Source organism: Telopea speciosissima, chromosome 8, assembly GCF_018873765.1.
Source record: "Telopea speciosissima isolate NSW1024214 ecotype Mountain lineage chromosome 8, Tspe_v1, whole genome shotgun sequence".
NCBI lineage: Eukaryota > Viridiplantae > Streptophyta > Magnoliopsida > Proteales > Proteaceae > Telopea > Telopea speciosissima.
This window is the reverse complement of record NC_057923.1, coordinates 60,172,222-60,195,398: the sequence shown is the minus strand read 5'-3', so window position 1 is coordinate 60,195,398 and position 23,177 is coordinate 60,172,222. Positions and strand designations below refer to the sequence as shown.

The window sequence follows — 23,177 nt, the reverse complement described above, 5'->3', positions numbered from 1 at the left end:
TATTCAAAAGTTGGTCTAAGTTTCTATAATTTGTTTGAAAAATTCGTATAGTGGTAAGAAAAATTCGTATGTAAAGTTTGTGTATGATTTAAAAGTTTGATCACGAGTATAAGAAAATCGGGAAGCTTTGAAATATATGTTTTGGGTTTTAAAAGTTCGGCTATAGTATTCAAAAGTTCATCTAGGGTTCATAATTCGTATGTAAAATTCGTATGAAAAATTTGCGTATGATTTATAAGTTCGGTTACGGTTATTTAAAAAATTCGAGTAAGCTATGAACAGTTTTAGTGCTCCGAAAATTCGGTTATTGTTTGAAAAGTTAAGGTAGGTTTCACAAAATTTAGGGGAGGTTTGGAAAGTTCGGGTAGGGAGAATCTTGATGTGGAAAAAAAAAAAAAACAAACAAAGAAATTATTGAAGATCGATGAGAACAGAATCATGACCTTCGTTGATGGATAGATAAATGAAAATCGTAATAACAATGATTAAGGTTGTTTTTTATTTTTGGTAAGCAATGATTAAGGTTGTTATGTGCATATATTAAATGACTTTTGACTAAATTGAAATATGAAAGAAAAAACTTTTGACTTTTTTTTGTTGTTACCCTTTTGACAAAAGTTAGCGTGCAACAAGACAATTCAGATCCTCTATGGGGTGTTGTCTGTAGTGGTCTGAGCGGTGCACAAACAGGTAAAGATGTAAAAACGTTTGTCGAAATACTTAAAATAGGATTTAAACCAAATACAAATCAGGGTCTAAACGAATATGAAACCAAATAAGGACTCGAATAAAAACTAAACTGAAATCGAACCGTTGTTTTGATAACACATGTTCTGATTCGGTTTTGGTTTCACATATTGTACCAAACTGCAATCGAACCGGTTGACACCCTTACAAACAGGGCGCAACACTATGACCGCTTTACCCCTACCTGAGTGCCTTGCCCGAGCAGAGGTAAGGCAATCATTGCGCTGCGTCCTGTTTGTACGCCGCTCAAGCCGCTGCAGGCAGCGCACCGTAGACAATCACAATCACCAGGTAAACGTAGATGACACATGGGATTGTGATTGCAGTTACTAGCGATCAAGACGAATGATTGCAGTTAGAAATTTTGCAAGCAAAACGTGTTTATGTCCAGAGAATGCGCCTTTGTAAGTTGGCCAGTGAAATTGTTGGGTTCAATATTGATAAGCCTGCAACTAGGGGTGTCAATTGGTCATTTTGGTCTGATTTTTTATTTTTGGACCGGTAATAGACCAAATTCCGTTAAGCTAAGAGTCTGTTTCGGATGGTTTGGATTTTTTATTTTTAGAGTTTGACTTAACGGGCTTCTACTAGTTCGGTTTTTCATACAAATTATAAAAATACTAAAAATAAGAGTTTTTTTTATTTTATTGGTTTTGGTCTGGATTTTATATTGATCCATTTCAATTTCGATTCGTGTAGTTCGGTTTCAATTTCTACTGGTTTCATAAAACCCCAATCGATACCAAAACTATAAAAGTTTGCGCTAAACCTGTGAATTTCAATCGGTCTGATTAGAGTTTATACCCTCAACCACAAAATTTGGGTTCCTTTATGGCAATAGACACAATTAAACATTTATTTATGGGTGCATCTTGTTGTCACCAAAATAGGGCAGCGAGAAATCGTAACTTGTTTTGATCACCCCTGGTTTTATTCTCAAAAGTTATTTAATAGATGGGTAAAAAAAAAATTTCAACATAATTTGAAAATAATTTTCCATTATGTCAGCATTAAAAGCCACACATTTTTCTCAATACACATGTGAAAATGTGTGTTGTACTAAAAGAGCATATAAGGTTACAATTTATTTTTTATTTTTTATTTTTCACCTTTCCTGATTACAACAAGATTTTCCCTTCATTCTTTTGCCTTTTGTAACAAATTCAGTAGAAAAGTAAATCTACAATGTAACGAAAGACCGGGAACATTACATCAACATATATAAAGTTACACGAAATTATAGCGATTATGGTGGGGAGAAGTACTAAGAACCCTTGCACAATTGTAAATTCTGCATTTGTTGCAAGTATGAGAGCTTGCACAAATGTTGTAACTGTGTAGATTGCAGAGCAAAAGAGGGAGCTACCTGAAACTAGGTATTTGAGTGGTAAGAAGAAGTAAAAATCTTTCACAGGGAAGCGAGACAAGTAAGCGGATAGAGAAGTGCCAAGTGTTCCAACGCAGAAAAACAATGCTGTTGTAGAATAGGCATACAAAGTTGGAAGATCTTTTGCTTTGCCGGTGAAAATAGGGAGACGAGAATTTTGGTTATAATCTCCTGGAATAGCAAATGCAGCAGTGAAGTTCATGGTGGCAATAAGGGTGGAGACAAGCATGGAAGCAGTCGCTGCATCCTTAATCCACTTCACGCTATCTTCTAACAGATGCTGGTGGGTGTCGGCAAATAGCTCGATCATTTGCTGTTTTTCCATCAGAACTTCTAAACTCCAATAGATGCGGTAGAGACACATCCTTCACTTTCTATACATCGATCACCAAAAATAAATTAAGGGAGAATGTTCTCTGTGCCGCAGCGTAGGCTACACCCAGGCATATGGGCCTATCAGTCAGGGGCAGGGTGATCATTGCACCCACCCCCATGTGCCTAGGCGCAGCCTGCGCAGCACAGAGAACAGCACCCCAATAAATAAATAAATAAATAAGATCATATTCAAGTAACCATACATTAAAAAAAAAAAAAATATGCCAAATCAGTATAATAAATTGATATTACCTATCCTGAAAAAAAATATAGACCACGTGGGAGATCTGTTAGGGACAAAATTGCATCCAAGTAAGAGCCAAGGTTCCCTAGCTAACAATGCCTTTTGGTCTTTTCAAACTTGCATTTTTTGTTTTAAGTAAATAGGGATATTTTGGTTATTTTATCAATCAAAGGTACAAGGCCCATAACTCCCATTGATTCCTGGCTTACATCAGTTTAAGAGGACCTCATATTTGATGCTCAGGGAAAACCTAGATTCCGGTGTCGCTAGCTTGCTTTGTGGGTTTTTCTCATGCTTGTTTGTCAGTTAAGTATAATCCCCTGCTAATGGCAATGTCGTAAGTGAGGGGTTTTGGTTTAACAATCTTTGTGTAGTGTTTACGGGGTTTCCCATCTCTTCTCTTTTTGTACTCTTCATTCTTTATTTTTAATATACATGACTTTCTAGTAAAAAAAAAGGCACAAGGCCCATATTCTTTGCACTAAAATGGGTCAGCAACAGAAGATTGATAATAAAAAGTTGGGACGGCATTCTATGTGGGGAAGCGTGAGCCCGGTATGCATGCAGGGCCAATGAGAGCACGCGCATTGGCATCATGGGGGGCAGGATTTACACCTTTCATAGGGGTTAAGGCGGTCATATCGTCCCCTCTGTGTCTGGGCCTACAGGAGGTACACTCCCCCACAAAGAACTTTTCTCCTAAAAGGTTTTAGCCATCTTAATTTGGAGGATTCCAACCATCATCGTTCACCAATGTCAAAGTAATTAATTCTTGCACTCCCCCCCCCCCCCTTCTCCTTCCTTCCTCTTCTATAATGACACTCAATTCAACTTAACCTTATCTTTTACCCACACACAAAAAAACTTACCCATACGTTTCACAATTAAATGGGGTCGCCACTTGGATTCTTATCCTCCAATTTGCATTATTTTTCAAATCATACTAGTTACAAGGCCTCAGTTATGCATGTCTTTCCTCACCACTTCTTCTGGTTGTCAATTCCACCAATCCAAACACGCTTTTAACAATCTCTTGTAACTATGTAATTTCTCAATATAAAATGCTGTGGTTAATTGATGAGAAATTGTACCTGAAACCAAAGTGTCTCCATTGCCATCTTGTATGCTGGGATATGAATTTTATTTTGTCGATGATCAACAAACTTTGCTCCAAGATGCAAAGCTGTGTTCCCCTTGTTGACAACATTTGCAACCATCTTCTTCGTGAGGAAACCTTTGGATTTTAAAAACTTAAAAACTCCAACTTGAAAAAATTCAGCTGCTAAATTGAGTATGTTCTTCCCATTCTCATCAACAAACTCAATAGCCCAGGGATATTCTATAAGGATCACATCAACAACCTCGACAATCCCATGCTTTGCAGCTAGCATAAGGGTGCCATTGATTGTATTTGTAGTAACTGAAGAGACTATGTTCATTGAGTTACAGGATTCTCTCTTTATCAATAGTTTTGCAAGCTCTAATGCTAATTTATGCTTTTGCTTCCCATCATCAATCTTTCTTAGGTATGGAAACCCTGCAAGAAAAATATTTCATATGTGTATACCCACTAGTAAAATTTGTAGGTAAAATCATAACCTGTCCTGTTAAAAACCTCTAGAAATAATGATATAGATCATTTTCAAATAAAAGGAAGAAGAAAAAAGATGTCATACTCACATCTAAATAATCTTCTGATCATTCCTGCAAGAGAAATAGTTTTGTATTAGGTCAACCAAAAAAATAAAAGATTACAATAAAATAAGGGAGAGGGGTTTTTTGAGCAAGTGGCATAGAGGAGTGCACCAATAAGGTGCAGTGGAGTGAAATCATACATAAGAAGGCATCGACGTCATTTTATGTGAGGAGAAAGAGGGTGTTGTTAGAACAAACACCAAACAAAACACGAACAAAAACAAAAAACAGAGCAAGATGACACGGAGATCGACTTAACGTGGTTCACACATTAGTATAATGTGCTACGTCCACGGCAAAGGTGAACATGTTTCACTATGCAAACGAGAGAAAAACTACAATAGAGATCTCTCAAGAACACCCAAAACGGTGCTACTTCTTTCTCCCAGAAACCCTAATCTAAAACCCCCAAATCTCACTCACTTTACAGCGGGTAATGAATATAAGTACTCCTCCATTGGATCGGGTTGATCCATCGGGTAGGGTCGAACCGTACCGCAGGGGCTTCGCCCCCACACCCCCAACGAGATCAGTGGTGAGCTCTATCCCTCCGCTACCATCACAGATCTCAGAAAAAGTTCCATCCGGATCACCACAAAAAATGTCGAAGTGGGTCAATCTTCGAAACAGGTACAAGAATTCAAGACATACATAACAAGTGCTAACATAACCTCCCCTGGCAGCTTAGAGAATCTCTTTTCAGAAAATAAACTCAATTTTGGAATTGGTAGGAGAACCAGCCTGCTCCCAAATGATAAGGACTTCTCTTGGTTGGACATGGAAAAATATTTCCTGCTAACCGGAGAGTAGGAATCTTCTTGCTGCCAGTAATCACATGCGCCGAAATGGAATAATCCCCTTCCCCTATTATAGGTTGGCAAATACCCCTTAGGTTTTTGTATTTTTCAAAATACCCTTTTTAATCAGAGTGGGATTTCAATTTGGCGCCTGCGATTACGGGTACCCGATTTGTGGGAAAATTTTGTCTGTTGGATAACGATTTTGCCAGTATAGATTTCAATTTCCACATGGCTTGATCCAAAACAGCCCCAAACAATAGGGGTGTCGATTGGTCTAGTTCTAGGCTATCGGTCCGGTTCTTTATCGATTCTTAGTTCTAAGGGATCAGGACCAGAACCAGACCAATAAGCTAATCGGTTCCAAACTTGAGATCCAAGACCATTAACTAATGGGTGGGCTGGTTCCGGTTCCTAAACGGTTCCAAATAGTCCCATCAAAATTTTAAAAAAAAAATTTCCCCAACACATGCTACATATATTTAATAATATTATAATAAGACACTAATTTCAATCGTTTGAGATATGATTTTTTTTTTTTTTTCCACAAATCACATAACTGGTCTATATTGCTATTAATTAATAAATAGGAACACCACCACCCTCATTAGTTAGGATTATTTTAAGGTATGTTCTTAAGTTAGCATTCTTAAATGGATCTTAAAAATTTACAGCCAAATATTTGGTAAAATAGTATATGAGATAAGTGGTACCAGCCAAAATTGAAAAACTAAAAAAAATGAAAGGGTTTGACCCTAGCTCTCATGACCTTGAGTCTTAAGAATTAAGGTTAGGATGTGAATTTATTTCGGTTCTACCAGTTCCACCAGTTCTTAATTGGTAGATTTGGAACCAGACCAATAAGCTATTGGGTGGGTTGGTTTCGATTCCTAGCAGGCCGGTTTCGATCCGGTTACCGGTTCTGGTCCAAAATTGACACCCCTACCAAACAACATAAACCCTAATTGGAAGGCGAAGGACTTGATACATACTTTTGGGCTATTCATTTCAACAAAAGAACAAAGATTCTCTTATAAGACCAAAAAAACAGATCAAAACAGAATATATGTATATATATATAACAGCCCAATCAAAGGAGAGAATATGAGAAATAAGATATAACCTGGTTTTCTCTGTTGATTTTCAGTTTCACAAGGATCCTCCTTTATTAGATCTGTCTGTGTGACCTTATGAGCATCCGATGGAATACCTAAATGTAAATCTACCAAACAATCAATCCTTGATAAAAGGACAACAATGATTATAGATATCTAGAGATTGAAGAAGATCGAGATGTACGTACAGAAATAGATTGCTAAATCTAACAATGCCAGTGGAATGAAGGAAGAATGGATTATATTGATATCGGAGTAAAATGTTCCACTCTTGATTGATGAAGGTGAGTGCACTAACAGAAGAAGAACTGTGATCCCTTCATTGTCACGAGCAAAGGCTAGATCAGGGTAATCACCCATTATCTCTATAGCTAAACCTGATTCAATTCATACAATTATATAATGAGAACCTCCATATATTACCATTAGATAGTAATTTATGTATGTAACAAAACAAATAATAATAAATTAAGTAGATAATCAAATCACTACACAAACCCTAAAACTCTCCAATTACAGCCGCATGAAGAATTGTAGAGCCATCATTTCTTCTCAATTCGGAGTCGTCATCGCTGCTGCTCGTTTTCGCGGCTAAGAACCTTAACATTCCCATCTGTCCAAAAGCTGCAGCCCAATACAATGGTGTCTCTCCCATAGAATTGCTCTCATGGACAAGGCTCTCTTCCTTTTCCACCATTTTCTTAGCAATCTCCAAAGCACCAACTCTAACTGCTTCATGAAGTGCTGTGTTGCCATTGAAATTTTTCGTCTTTAAGCCTCCGCCAATATTGATAGGCGACATTGACAAGTTTAGTAGCTCTATTGTGACATTGGTGTGGCAATTCAGAGCAGGAACATGAAAAATGGTGTCACCACAAATATTGATAGAAGAGGTTGGTTCTCTCTGGTAAAATTTCGTGAGAACTTCCAAGTTCCCATGAACTGCCGCTCTATATGCATCTCCACAGCTAGGAGGATCTTTAGGATCAGAAATTGATGCTTCTTCCATGCTAGAGATTTTAACTACTTAACCGGAGATCGAGGTGGCTCCAACTTTCAAAAACAAATCATGAAAATTCGGGAGAGATTTCCCTGGTCTTTTAAAGAGGGCGTGGTAGTGTTAGGACCCTATGGTTAATTGAATTCATTCACTTGACTTGTGTAATTTAATTGACTCAGACTCGTGAAGTCAATCATCAATCTAACGACCTTAAACTAAATTTTGGTTTTTTTTTTCCTTTTGAAACAACTTTGAAACCAACGATATCCTAAATTTCGTGTCAAAAGACACAAGATCGATGCATGCGTGCAACACGATGACTGAGGTCCACATGTAAACGTAGGTAACATGGTGGGATTTTTATTGCGTTATTAGCTTGCAAGACACACAATTTAAGTTTGAATTTTTGCAAGCAAAACGTTTTTATGTCCAGATTTGTGCAAGCAAAACGTGTGTATGTCCTCCAAGAGAGCCTTAGTAATTTTGAGTTAATGAGGGATCCGGGTATTGGTGCAACGATAAAGGTTGCTCCATTGTAACCAAGTGCTCCTCGTTGTGTTCAATATTGATTAGCCCACAACTACAGGTGTCGGTCAGTGGTCTTATTTTTTATTTTGGACTAGTAATAGACCAAACCCCCCCATTAAGTTAAAAGTCTATTCCGGTCTGCGCCGGGTTTTATATCAGTCTGATTCGGTTTCAACTTGAACCAGTCGTTTTCATCAGTCCGATCTGGGTTCTGGCTGGAAATTGACACTCCTACCTGCAACCACAGAAATTGAGTTGCATCAACTGATTTGCCAACCCCTCCTCTCATTGTTTGATCAGTACTTAAAGAGTACTGCAACGCGAGTTGCAGTAATGTTCTTGCTGCCCCCCCCCCCCCCAACCATCGCAGACATCAACTTGGTATAAACCCCTTCCCCTTTGGATTCATAAATACCCCTTAGGGTTTTTAGGATTTCCTTGCAATCCTGGCAGCATCAAAAAATAAAACCAAATTCGATTGGATTGGATTGTGTCATCGCTTGTTTCAGCACAAAACTAATTAGACCAATTCTTAGACAATAAAGGACTAGAAATTGAGGTTTTAAGATGAGAAATTAATGTACCAAAGGAAGAGATAAGATTAGTAATTAGTAGGAAGAAGGAAACTAAACTTTTCGCATTCTTATTACTCACCTGCAGTTAAAGTACATAGAAGATAACAACAGGATAACAACCAAATCTACTTTGGTTCATCACTAGGAATCCTAATAAAATTGATGCAATAGAATAAGTAAAACACTATGATATCCATATATATATATATATATATATACCATAGTTGTCACGCTTGGTTGCCTAGTTGGTGTCGCCTTGCACCCCAGGCCCCCCTGCAACACCTTGGGTCGCATAGACGCCACGACAACGATGAGATATACACAATGTGTACTCCTTCCAAACAGTGGTTAAAATATTGTAATCCTGTTTCGCTCTTCTTCTTTTTTTAAACCACTTCCAGCAAGGTGAGTTTAAGTCTACCCCTTGTTCTGTCAAATCCTCTAATCTGCACCATATCCTTCCTTAAAGGTGCATTCAATGGTTTTGCATCTCTCAAGAAAAGATTCCAGAAATTTCACCTACACAAAGTTTGCTTGTTGATTTAATGAGCTGGTGTGTCTCTTCATCCAACTGAACATTATCCTTATTCATGCGTTCAGCAACAATAAGAGGCATCTTCCCAGCATTCACATATGTCCGCAGCAGAGAGTTATAGATCTGTGTGCTCACATGGCCAGCATTTTGAAGGATAACCAAGAACTGCTCTGCATCGTCAACATTCGCTTCCTTCTCAAGGTGACTGTATATTTCGCTGACCATTTTATGATCGGGATCCCATTTCTTCACACTCTTGACGGCTTTCTCAAAGTAGTCTAGGACTTTGTCCATCTTCTTCTTACCCAAATAACCCCATGTGAGAAGTTCATAAGTATTGTAAGAAGGTGCAATGCCTTTTTCCACCATACGGTTGTAAAAACTCTCTGCCTTCTCCATCTGATCATTGTTAATGTAAGCTGCAAGGAGCAAATTAGGAATCCTAGAGTCTCTAGTCCCGGACACAGATTCCCACTCCGTATAGATATTCTCAGCTTCCTCAAATTCTCCAAGTTTCAACAATGACGCTATCATACAGGTATACTCAGCATCATTCATCTTATGAAAGGTTGACTTAAGCTTCTTCCATACTTGGTAGACCTGATCCTTATCACCCTTGCTTGCATGCAAACTAACAAGGGATGGATAAGCAACGCGTTCTTTTCGAGAAACCCTTTTCTCCATCTCTTTCAAGGTATGTGTTGCCTTCTCAAGCAGATCATTTTTTATGTACAAGCTGGACAACACGCTGTATGTAACCCAGTCTCCCAATACTTTTGACATTTTCAGTTCAAGGTAGACCTGTTCAGCACCCTTGACATCATTCTGCAAAGCACATATCTTTAACCAAAGATTGTATGTAACCACATCCGGGGATGTTTTCTTCTTCAACTCCTGAATCATTGCCAGAGCCTTCTCCAACTCTCCATTTGAGATATACAAGGATAGCATGTGGTTATAAGGAAGACAATTTTTCAGAAATCCACATTCTGACATTTTCTCCATCAAAGCTTCAGCCTTAACAGACAACTTGTTCTGTACATAGGTGTGAAGAAGAGCACCACAGGTAGGTTGTCCCTTCATTTTCTCAGGAAGATCTTCGAAGAACTTTTCTGCACTAGCCAAGCCACGGACTTTTGCAACTAAGTCCAAATGGATGGCATAGTCCCCTGGTAACAGCTTCATGTCTCGTCGAACAGTCATCCATTCACATACCTGAATAAAGAGGCAACGGAAGTTGAAAATTTTGTAAGTCAAGAATTTCTAGCTCAACAAACTCAAAATTCAAATGCTAGACAATACATACAATGGATACCGGCTCGTCAGGTCATAACCCAAAAAAACACATCAGTTAGCAATCCTAACAATCCTTAAAAAAAAAAAAAAAAAAAAAAAAAACAAGAATTAAGCTGAATTAAAAAAGCATAGTGCCTTTTTAGCATTCTGGAATCAAGACGAGACAAAATGTGTTGATAGTATAGAAATAAAGAAGTTGATAACTAACAATCTGGAATTAATTCCAGGATGAACAAAACAGTAAAACAATTAAGAAAAATACCACTTGCTGCTTGAAGTCTGAACCATCAGAACAAATGGTCATATGGACTTGAATAACTAAAAACTAGGAAATATTTTTCATGTCTGTAACTGTGGATTTAGAAGGCTATGACACTGAAGCCGATGCCAAATCCAGAGACAAAATTGTGTTGACCATATACTTGTGACAAACTTAATTACTACCTTTCACTAGATGCTCCAAACATTAGATGGGGGAGCAAAAAGACTCCCCTGTTTTTCATGAAGGAAGAATAGCATATAAGAATCAAAAGCATGAGAGTGAGCACATCACCCTGCTTTCTAAGCTTATTTTCAATTAGTTTAATGAGAGACCGTTCTCTGTGGGGGAGCATGCGAGGGCCAATGAGAGAGGGCACAGAAGCATCTTAGGGGGCAGGATTTCCACTTTCACAGGGGGCGGGATGGTCATTCCCCCCCTCCCCCCCCACAAACGGTGCCTGGGCATGGGCAGTACACTCCCCTCCCCCCCCCCCCTACCCCCACACCACTTTTCTCCTAGTTTGAGATTCCCTGAGAAAGTTGATCAATCTAGAAAAATTGAAGAAGAAATAGCTATCAGCAGTTGGGCACCAGTGACACCCATCAACTGATTAACACAAGAAGTTCAAACCATATGATCTTTGAGCAGTTATTAAGTAATACGTTTTCACTTCTTTTTTATGTTCTTGTTATTTCAAAAATATGAAAGAAATTCAACTGAAAATGGGATGAAATATATGACAAGAAAAATAAGAAACAAAGAATCATGGATAAGAAGAAACCAATTTCCAGTTAGAAGTACTACATTGTGCTTCTAAATTGTAGAGCCACGCATGGCACCGCTAAGTTTCAGCATATTTTAGAACTCTAACTTGCACCAGCACAAATTAGGAAAAAGACTGACAATATAGTAGTTCTGCATGGCAAAAATTCTAAATGACCAATGCACAAAGAGAATGTAATTTCAACTCTTAAGAAGAACCATCTCGAGTACACATGTTTCTGTATTTTGATTTGTCTTACTTATCAGAAAGGATCCTTTCCCCACTTTTTGCCCCCTTGATTACTATTCCATACACTAATATCACTATCATATCTTCGCTTTGAATCCAGGCATGCCCAACAAATGAAGTTTTCCACAAGTTGGTGATGAATTTTTCAAAACAACGAAGTTCCAAAGTCAACCAGTGCTGGACCTTATTATAAAGCCTATTTTATTTATCATGCATGTTTGGAGCTAGTGGAAAGAAATTTTCAGTTGATTAGCGGCAACAATAACACATTTTACACATATACAGATAATAATGAAGATGCTTAGAGTCTGACAAATTGGAAATGTGAAGTATAAGAGCAGTGTTTTAACAACTTTTCATTGTTGAAGCCACAAACTATGTTTCACCTCTCACAAAAATGTTCAACTCATTGTTTAAGTGCATACGGTTTAACTTTTTCTAGGGATAGTTTTCTCTTACTCTTGCTACCCTCTCAAGAGTTTCTTGTGGATCTCTAAGAGGTGTTGATGCGGACCCAAATTTCAAAACCCTTCAACTTGGTCACTAGGAGCCCACCCAAGTATTTAAAAAATTCAAATCAAAGGTTCAGTTGAAAATCTGTAGTTTATTACATACTAACAAAAGAGTGGCAGGGTCGTATATAGGCAGAATTTTAAAGGAGCATTTAGGTAGATATAAAGAGAAAGGATAAGAAGGGAATAATAATTAAAGAAAAGGGGATGGACTTGGAACAAACACAAAGTAAGGCTAGAAGTGGGTTATCAGTTAAAAGGGGAAGGGCAATAAGGGAAATAGGACTAAAAGGGGAGTATTATGTTATCTCTATACCTCACGATAGAGCAACAGTAAACTGACGGTAGGAGGCTCTTTGCATTCAATCCAACCCTTCAATTTGGGCTCCAAATGCCGCAAGGAAACTACAAACAGGTTTGTGATCTCTTACTATATTATTCCAAAACCATAGAAGCATTAGCCAGCAAGTGTCACTGCAAAGACCAACTCCTGAAATTGAAACTGGTGGAGAGGGGAGGACGAGATCTGAAATCAACTCTGTAACTAACTAATCCAGCAGGCTTTAAGGTGCTGTTTCCACAGAATAAGTTGCTCTATGGTAGGGAATCAGACCCAAGAAACTGAGGTTGAAAAGAGAAAACCAGAGAAAGGTCGAGTTCCCTCTTGCTAGAGAAATCATACTAAGATGGGAGAGAAAATATCAGAGAGGAAGAGAGATCTGTGCACACAGCTCTGGGTAGCAACAAGGTAAACCTTTTCAGTCAAATCCCAAATCTAACCCAGAATCGTTAGTTACATGCTATTATATAGATTAAAGCACAAGAAATCTTAATCTTATCCTATAATTGAAACATAACTTTAACTCTAACTGTATCTAATCAAAATTAACTCAACTTCCTAGTAAATCCTATCGACAAGAGGAAAGCAAAATTACAATAACTCTAATTAATTGAACTTATAACTGCATTAAATGTTCTCTCTCTCAATTCAAGGCTTACAAAAACTGGAGGAAATCGACCACTCAAAACACACTTGCTCACTATCTTCTATTACAACAACTACTACTTATGCTCTCATTAAACAGCTTGGTTAGCCAAGATAAACCATATATTCCTAAGCTCTTCCACACTTCTATTGGGACCTCATCTGGACCTTGTGCCTTGCCTACTTTCATCCTCCTTAAAGCTTCTTTTACTTCAGACATTCTAATTTTTCGTATATATCTACGACATGTGGTGTCTTGATTGGTAATGCAGTCTTCCAGAACACCATTACTCAAAGTGCCTTCATTTAGTAAGCAGCAGAAATAACCTTCTCATCTCTTCTTAATGTCCTCACCCATTATTTGTACTTTACCATCTTCACTTTTAATACATCTAACATGGTCGAGATCTCTACTCTTCCAGTCTTCCTTTCCCTCATTTTAGTTAGCTTATAGATATCTTTTCCCAGCTTTGTGCTCAGATTGTTATAAAGATCTTCATATCTCTTCTCCCTTGTTTTTTCCACAATCTTCTTGTGAATGCCGGATCGAACTGAGAGGAGGGGGGGTGAATCAGTTCCCTTAATTTTTACGTCTTCTACAAACCACGCAGTCGCTTACAGTCTCACCTCGCACCACCAAAATGTGGCCAGGTCTACCAAGACTCTAAACCCACTCTGCAAAACAGGGATTAGTCTCCAACAAATAACAGTAGACACAGAGACACGATATACGTGGTTCACCTCACAGTATGTGAAGGCTACGTCCACGAAGCAATACCCCTCAGGATTTCGTATATGCCCAATACTCAATTCCAATACAATTAGCCGCCCCTACGGCTAGGATACCCCTTACCCTGCTTCAACCTCTCACCTCAGTGAGGGCAAGGACCTCAATCCCCAATACAAAATGGCCTCAGCCTTACAATCAATCAACTCAAATAACAGATTTCAATCACAAACCCAATCCACAACAGATTACACTCCAGGTTCTACCCAATGCATTCAAGAACAGAGAAATAAACCTAGAACTCAAGAGCAATGGTTTGTGAACACGTTTACCTTCTCAAAAGCAAACTCCCAACTCCAAAACGAATGTTGTGAAATCTTCAATAGAACGCATCAAGCACTCCATTCCATCGCCGACAACCAAACCGATGTTTTCTGTTGATTTCCTTGGCGCCTCTGCTCTCGAATCACGCCGGAATGGTAGAAGACAACTTCTCCTTGATTTCTTTCTTCTCTAGGGCTCCAGAGATGCATTTTTGGTCCTCCCAAGAGAATATTTAAATAATTCCCAGAGATGCCCTTTGGACCAATAAGAAATAAGCAAAAAACGTGAGCCCAAATGCCAAGTCCCTGTTGCCAACAATGACAACACTTCTAAGAGCACTAACACTTCTTAACCTTATTTTTGGCAAATTTATACCTTTTTAGATCCTCTACATCCTATGCAGATTCAATCCTCTCACTCCTTTTGCTCACTATATTCTATGCAGATTCTGTTCTCTCACTCTATGAATTCAAGAGAACAAGAGAATCAATAGCACTAGAAATATCAGGGCCATCACAAATCTAGCTCCGTTTTTGGAGCCAAAAAGAACCATAACTGATTTGATAATCAATGAGATGAAATACCATCCCACTGAATGCTATGATAATAATGGAAAGACGTTACTTTGATAAAGAAAGGAACCTCCTCTTTTTCTGTAAACTTTAAGGTGCATGAAATCCCATATTTGACTAAAGCAACAGAGAAACTTAAATTTTGGGGAAATGAATTATTGTCAATTTTCTTTGGCAAAAGATTTTTGTACAGCCCACCGATGAAGCCTTGACGGTCCACCTAGTTATGCCATGTGAGAGGAGGATGTGGCAATTCACACCGTTGGATATATAAGGAATGGTCTGGATTGACCATGTGCCAAATTCCAGAGCCAAAAGTTATCATACAGTCTCCTATGTATTGCCATTTTCCGTCGTATTTTCAACCTAATGAACTCTTAAAGCTTTATTTTGCCACTTGGCCTACTCTGTTTGGACCAAGATATTACATTTGAGCAGGGGACCTTTTACCTACCTACCTGTCCACAAAATTGTGACCCCATCCAATCTGCCATATGGCAGATATCTGGACCATTGACTAGATAATCTTGGGATGGACACTTGAAACCCTACAGCAGGGGCAAATTCACCTTGACGATGATACGTCCATTTAAATTAATTTTTCCTCTGCAACTCTATGGTTCATTTATTTTTTTCTCCACCATATACCTTCCACAGAAGGTCGTGCTTGGCACGTTGGTCAAGTGCTCACTTGCTGAACTCTTTGGTCACGGGTTCAAGTCCTGGAAACAGCCTCTCTGGAAACAGGGGTAAGGTTGCGTACATTTGACCCTCCCCAGACCCTGCTAAACGGGGGAGCCTTGTGCACTGGGTACGGCCTTTTTATTGTAACAGGCCCACTTTATAAGCCCAAATATTAGGGATTTAATGCCTATACAGGATTAAATAGCTAGTCTCTATTTTCTTAGTTTCTAACTCTGTTACTTTTTATTTTGCATGTCATAGCAATGGAAACTCTCTAGAAGGATTCCATCATAGTTTCTATTTTATTTGCTTTCTATTCTCCTTGTAATAGCTAAGGATTCCTTTTTAGTGTTTTCTTGGCGGCCAAGTAGCAAGGAGAGTTTCTATTCTTGCAATCAGTTCATTGGTTGTTATAAATAAAGAGAAAAGGGCACACTAGCATACAGATTTGATGTTTGACAAAAATATACTCCATGTGAGTATGTGCATTGTGGTGAATCAGCCACAGCCCTTGTGGTGATGCAAGTGGCAACCAAGGTGGTGAAGCCTGGAGGGAGGGTGGTGAAGACCAACCGCAGGCCATAGGTGGTGATACGTATTAGCCATATCCTTTTGTTTTCTTTTTCTCCATTCTCTTTTGTGTTTCTTTACTGTCATACACTGTTCCAGCAAGCATTCCAGCCCCCAGAGTCTTACCATGTGCATCCCTAGGTGAGTTCTAATCTTTTTTCTTTGTTCTTATTTAACTCCACTGTTATGAATTCTTTCATATTCTGTCAGTTTTTTCCAGCACTGTTATGATGTCTGTTATATCCTGTTGGACAGCAACCTAGTTTAAACTTCAGCCGATGAATTCTAAGAATTTGTCCATCAGTTTGTGCTGTTATAAACTATGCTACTCTCCTCCATCCAACCGTTAACTTTGATATGTGCACCACTTAAGCCCCCCCCCATAAGTTCCCCAGGATATCTTATTTTCACCTTCATCAGATTCATCGTTTTGGAGTTCTATTTAGTCGAAGTTTATGCTGTGTTTTGGATTACTGCGATTCTGTTTTCTGTAGGTTTGTTAGTGTTGTTTTATTTCAGCCTACCATAACTTATCAAATATCATATATAAATTGGCCCTACTAATCCTTTACTGTCCTGAAACCAAAAGTTCCTTCCAATTTCATTTTATTCATGTGGATTTTTTTTCCTTTTTCGTTTACTACCCTCGCAGATTAGAGCACCAAAACATTGTACTTAAACTAGAGCTCATACCAAATAAAACTTCATTTTTCAAACTTCACTCTCCGTTCATACGTCATACCAAATAAAAACCAGAATACAGTTCAAGCTTTCCTCTCTTTCCTTTTCTGTTGTCTCCCCACCTCTCAGCAGAGTTCAAATCTGAAACCAAACTGGACTAAATGAAATTTGCAACATCAAAGCCCTCAACATGACAAGTGGTATGCACATTTAATCATTGCTACTTCTGTGAAATTTAAATTTCCATCACCCAAATTCCTTAATCTGAAACTCCAACCGTATAGTTAACAATCACAATTCACAAACAATACATAGATCTATCCAAAATAAAAAAAATTTTAAAAAAAAGAATATGAACAATATATAAACAACCAGGCAAAACCCATAAACCAAGATTCAAAGCAAAAGCATAGAGATACCTCAAGTGCATGTTTGTAACGCTGAAGCTTTCGAAGCTCTCGAACAACACGATTAAGCTCATACTTGCGGACAGATTTACCTTCTTCAATCCATTTTTGGATAGTGACAACTGCACTGCGTTTCGGGTATATGAGAGTGAGAAGCCTTCGTCCTATCGTGTCCTGTCCACCAGTGTTTGCTCTGGTGCTATGGCTGCCACCATTTGATACAGCTTCCACCATTGCCTCACCCGAAAACATGCGCCCAGCTGTAATAGCTGTCCGTGCACAACGGCCCAACATTTTCTGACCTCCAAGTTGATGCAATCCTCAACTGTTACAGTCACAGCAAGGGCATATTGACCCCATTATCAAATCTCTGGAGAGACACTAGCACTAAGAAAATAAAGGAACAAGGAAGCTATAGCTGAACAGGGAGGCACAAGCTATCAGCACAAGGAAGTTGTTTGGTGGCAGATTTTTGTTTTTCCTCTTAAACTACTTGAGTTATCCAAGTTCCAAGATTAAGAGACATACAGGGCCCATTACGAAGATTCGGTAACTTGGAGAAAAAATGTTCTCTATCTCCTCTCTGCACTCAAAACACAGTCTCATATTGTCAAGGCGACTAGGCAACCCAAGCTGTTGGAGGGTCGTACCCTACGCGTGCAGTATAACATAGAAGCCATATCAATGCAATATGATATAATTATGTTAGTAATGGCCTAAAATGGGAAAACCAGCATATAATAAACAAAGCATAGGATATTATATAAGCAGCAACAATAACAACACTATAGCATTATCCCAACTAAATGGGGTCAGTTACATGGATCCTTGTTCTCCAATCAACTCTATCCGAAATCATACAAGATACAAGACCTAAGCTATGCATGTCTTTCCTCACACTTCACTTAGGGTTATTTTAGGCCTTGGCTCCTTTAATTCCTTCAATCTGAATCAAATCACTCCTCCGAAGTGGAGCATCCGAAGGGCTCCATTGGACATGGCCATGCCACCTCAAACAACTCTCTCATAGCTTATCCCGTATAGGGGCTACTCCCAACTCAACTCTAATCTGATCATTCCTTACTTTATCCTTCCTGGTTTTGCTACACATCCATCTCAGCAGCCTCATCTCCTTATCTGCTGCACTTAGTTTATCTATATGACGATTCTTAACTGCCCAACATTCCACACCATATATCTCCTATAAAATTTTCCTTTAAGCTTTAAAGGAATACGCCAATCACACACTACTCCTATCGCATGTCTCCAATTCATCCATCCTATTTAATTCTTTGGGAAACATGATCAAACATCATCCTCTATATCGCCTTCTTTATTTACGATAAGAGCCCAGATATCTAAATAATCACTTTGAGGTATCTCCTTATCATCAATGTTGACCACCTCCTTAACCATCATAGTGATTCTAAAGTTGCACACCATATACTCCATCTTTGTTCTTATATTTAGACCTTTTGATTCCAAGGTTGATCTCCATAACTCCAACTTGGTGTTAATCCCTTCTTTTGTCTCATCATCAATACAATATCATCAGCAAAAAACATACATCAAGGAATCTCATCTTGTATGGCTCTAGTTAAATCATCCATGATAAATGCGAACAAACAAGGGCTTAAGGCAGATCCTTGATGTAGCCCAGCAGTAATAGGGAACTCACTACCTTGACCTCCCACAATTCTTACGATAGTCACCACACCATCATACATATCTTTAATTACGTCAACATATTTATATGACACCCTCTTCTTCTCTCGTATGTGCCAAATCAGCTCTCTAGGGACTCTGTCATAGGAAAAGGCCATATGGGGATCCTTCTTGCCCTCTCTATACATGTGCCAAATTAGCTCTCTAGCACTCTGTCATAGGCAAAAGACCATATGGAGATCCTTCTTGCCCTCTCTATACCTTCCATTAGTTTCCTAAGTAAGAAAATAGCTTCCATCGTGGATCTCCCTGACATAAAGCCAAATTGGTTCTCCGAAATAATAGTTTCCTTGGGTATCAATAACCCTCTCCCATAACTTCATCGTATGCCTCCTCAGCTTTATGCCTCAATAGTTACTGCAGCTCTGAATATCACTTTTATTTTTGAAAATCGGGACCACAATACTTTTCCCCCCATTCATCTGGCATTTTCATGGTACTCATAATCTTGTTAAACAACTTGGTTAGCCAGGCTAAACCATAGAATCCTAGGCTCTTCCACACTTCTATTGGGACTCCGTCTAGGCCTAGTGTCTTGCCTACTTTCATTTTTCTTAAAGCTTCTTTTACTTCAAACACCCTAATTTTGCGTATATATCTTTGACATGTGGTTCTCGATGAATAATGTAGCCCTCTGGGGCACTGTTAGTCTATTACTCGAGAATTCTTCTTTAGTAGGCTATAGAAGTACTTTTCCCATCGCTTCCTAATATCCTCATCCCTTATTAGTACTCTTACCATCTTCACTTTTAATACATCTAACATGGTTGAAATCTCTGCACATCGTTTCTCTTACTTTAGCTATCTTATAGATAGCTTTTTCATCTTCTGTTGTGTTCAGGTTGTTATAAAGATCATCATATTTCCTCGCTTTTGCTTTCCCCACAATCTTCTTAGCTTCACCCTTGTCTACTTGTCACCGCATCTGGGCGTCAATGCTGGGTGTCGCTTATAGGGAAGCCCTAGCAGACAGTCGATAGGACATGATGCTTAAAGAAAAGGTAGCTCATAAAATAGGATCCATGCAAAAGTGATTGGCTGAATATATTACGATGTCGGCTGCCTACTTGATGCACCAATAAAAATAGATAATATATATATGAGTATAGAATAGTATAAAAGAAAGGGGCAACCCTAATGCATTAAAATACAAACTCAACACTTAGATAGAGCGCAAAACATGATTCATAGTTGCCAGTAAACCAGAGAATCATACCAGAAAGACCACACCAGGTTAATGATACGGCGGATCAAACAGATCAAAGAGGTGATAGTGCAGTATAGAATAATAAATAAAACAAGACTCCACACACATAACTCAAGATACTAGATACAAGCAGCGAAGCAAGAGAGGCAGGACAACATAGACACACGTAACAGAAGGGGAGGGGGAAAAGCATACACAGCAAGAAGAAAAGGAGCAAGTGGTTACTGGGATCCCCACCAAACTGAGTCAAAATATCTTACCGCATAAGAGACACGGGTAACCGGCAAATCTCCATCTAACTATGCCAAAAGATAAATCTTACCGCTGTGTAGCTGAGCGCCAGTAATATCGTCGCGAATACTAGCGCTTGGACAGTCGAGCTGCCGCTGGGGATAAGGTGGGGAAGCATCAGGGGATGGGATGACGGATGAGGGATGGGGTGAGGGGTGAGGAATATGGAGAGGGAGTAGGGGAATGGCGGTGGGGGAGAGGGTGTAAGAGTAACGGGAATAGAAGGCATGGGTAGAGGGATGGGGGGGAGGCATGGGGCGTGGGTATCGTGGAGTGAGCTGAGACGTGGGATCCGACCGTTGTATTTTTTTTTCCACCAAACACCTTCAATGATGGGTGATGGGCAAGGGAGTGTAGAGCGAGTGTCGGTGAGGGGATGGGGTAAGAGGGCTATGAGAGAGAGTCTGAGATGGGACGAAAAAAGGCAAGAGTTGGGTTTTCACGGGGAAATAGGGGATGGGGTTTAGCGAGGTAGTTGGGGCTAGGAAGAAGGAAAGTCGGGGGTGGGGAGAGATATAGTGTAAAAAGAGAGTCGGAGATGGGGTGGAGAGAGGGATAACATAGACAAGGTCGTGGTTGGTAAGGGATGGTCAGCTATTGTGGAAAGATGATCGGAGTTGGGGGGGAGATGGAGTCGGGTCGTAGTTGGTGAGGATGGGGTTATTGTACCTTCGCTGCTCTTACCTCAGGCCCTAGTGCCACTGAGGAGAGATATCCTAGAGATTGCTCAAATCGGTTGATGGAGCTGAGCTGACCAGCGGTGTGGGAAGGTGCTGTACACCCATTGTGTTGTTCGTGTCGTTGCTGAAGTTCTCTGAGCAAAGCACGCAAGTGGTGTCTGCCTGGACACTGGTAGGGCTAAAGAGGAAGAGGAACAGAGTTCCCCAAAGTAGGTAGAAACTGGAACAAACACTGGAAAGATGCTTCAGGGTTAGCAAGTCAACAATGTCAGATCTAAGAGTTCATATCAGAGAAGCAGCTGCTATCAACTGGCAAGAAAGTTACCGTCTTCCTGTCCTAAATTTCACAGATCGTTCGCTTTCAAGAAACTTACTAAGGAACCACAAGAAAAAGAGACAGAGGAGGGGGACACCACACATGGGGATATAATATAAGCATATTCATTAAAAAAACAAAGCAATAAACATAAATCAACATAAACTCATTAAGAGTCAACAAGGCATGTTGTCACCTTGGACCCAAGCAAGAGCCTGGACACCTAGGCGACGCCATAACAACTATGCACAGGATTGCAATTTCTATTATCGATTGTTAACTTCGTCAAACTTTTTACAAGGAAACATCATCTTTCAAAATTCTGGCATTTCAGACAGTGATACCAATGTCCGTGTCCTTGTTACCCTGGTCTTTAAATAATTAGATAAATGATTCTCATGAATTTATACAGGAACAGTAATGTGGTTCAAATCCACTTTATACTAAATTTCAAAAAACCAGCAACAGTCCCGAATCGCAGACAAGGAAAACCTATTTGCACTTGAAATTACTAAACTGTGATGACCCACTAAGTGTAACCAACCTCCACAAAGAACAAAACGATGAAAATGTTTTAAAAGAAACAAAATATGTTTTGTAGGATACAGGCAAGAAATACAAGAATGACAATCAACGCTATCCACACAAGGATTGTGAAGATTGGAATTATTAGAGGGAGCATAAGAGCTTCATTACAGGCACGACAGAACAAAGAACAGAAAATCCTTCTCTCCCTGAAGCGAGCTAAGCTTTCCATGCAATGAAAAAAACTCTTCGTCGAAGAAGAAAGGGTTTGCAGAGAATAAACCTCAACCCTAAATTGTCTCCCTTGAGATTTGGGTTTTTGCATAAAGGGTAAAATGGCAAGTTTGCCCTTCTTCAATGGTAGTTTGGTCATTTGGTAAAATCTAACCTGATGATGTCATCACTTAACAGGAATCAACTTACTGAGTGGGCCACTTTGATATTAGCTTGTAAAAGTGGGGGAGGTACGTGTATTTTTTCAAATCGTGGGGGTTACATGAGTTATGGGCTAGTTCCAGAGGAGGTACACATAATTTACTCCAAAAAAAAAAAAAAAAAAACTCTTAAGAACAACTCAACTGACATGAAATGAGCCTTTATCAATCAGCAAAAATAATTCATTCAATAAATGAGTACAGAGAGAGGACCTAAAACGATGGAGCCCATCTCTTCATGCTATTTATGTGCCATTGACTGAATCTTTTGAGAGTTTATAATAGATGTCTTGGGAAACCCAGTGATAGATTGTTCCCAGCTTGTCATCTATTCTTTCCTTTACAAATGTGTGTGATAGACTATTGCGACTCTACTAATTCACAAGGGTAATGGAAGGCGGTTTTCCCTAAAAAAACATCGATGCTACTCTAGATAAACCGTAAATTACGCGCTTACATAATAAATCTCTCTCACGCATTTCATCGAACAGTTCAAGAACTTCAATCAAGTAACATCATAATAATGCAAAAATACCCTCAGGAGAGACAAACCAATGGCAGTAATAAGTCAAACCCTGTATCCAACTCACTCACTAACATGAACTGACAAAGTCCACCAATTTCAATCCCAAGATAATGTCCACAACTAGGATATAGGGAACCGCAATGAAGAATAGAAAAGACGAGAAAGACAAAAAGAGAAAACTCACACTATTGTTAATCAATGAGAAAGTCCAACCTGTGCTGAGAAAATTTTGTTTCACCGAGATGGAAAACGTCGAACGTGAAGCAAAAAACACCAGTGACTACTCTTCATAAAGTTTTAAACCCGCGAAGACATTTCATACTTTCAACTTGCAAGTGAGCGTGCGCAAGTGAAAAGGAGACAGGTCGAAGATTTCTTAATGAAACTGGAAAGGAGAGACGCGATTGGAGAAAAAGATCCCAATTCAACGGAGTTAATATTTT

General features: G+C 39.2%; 3 protein-coding genes across 4 annotated transcripts; all 3 read right to left on the bottom strand.

The window, feature by feature from the left end:
• Positions 1-1,910: 1,910 nt before the first annotated feature.
• On the bottom strand, positions 1,911-2,498 carry LOC122672524. Its single transcript, XM_043869986.1, has one exon. It carries the CDS (start codon positions 2,496-2,498, stop codon positions 1,911-1,913), a length of 588 nt encoding a protein of 195 aa, XP_043725921.1.
• Positions 2,499-6,859: 4,361 nt separating this feature from the next.
• LOC122672523 (ankyrin repeat-containing protein At5g02620-like) lies at positions 6,860-7,369 on the bottom strand. The gene has a single exon (XM_043869985.1). The coding sequence runs from the start codon at positions 7,367-7,369 to the stop codon at positions 6,860-6,862; it is 510 nt and encodes a 169-aa protein (XP_043725920.1).
• A 1,508-nt stretch (positions 7,370-8,877) lies between these two features.
• LOC122671958 (pentatricopeptide repeat-containing protein At4g02820, mitochondrial) lies at positions 8,878-23,076 on the bottom strand. 2 transcript variants are annotated; one of them, XM_043869450.1, is made up of 3 exons: positions 22,948-23,047; positions 17,043-17,355; positions 8,878-10,213 (listed from the first exon to the last, which is right to left on the bottom strand). In XM_043869450.1, exons 2-3 carry the CDS (start codon positions 17,322-17,324, stop codon positions 8,957-8,959), a joined length of 1,539 nt encoding a protein of 512 aa, XP_043725385.1. In that variant the 5' UTR covers positions 17,325-17,355; positions 22,948-23,047; the 3' UTR covers positions 8,878-8,956. The 2 variants fall into 2 exon arrangements, with proteins under 2 accessions (XP_043725385.1, XP_043725387.1); XM_043869452.1 differs by lacking the exon at positions 17,043-17,355 and having other exon boundaries at positions 22,948-23,076.
• Positions 23,077-23,177: the final 101 nt, after the last annotated feature.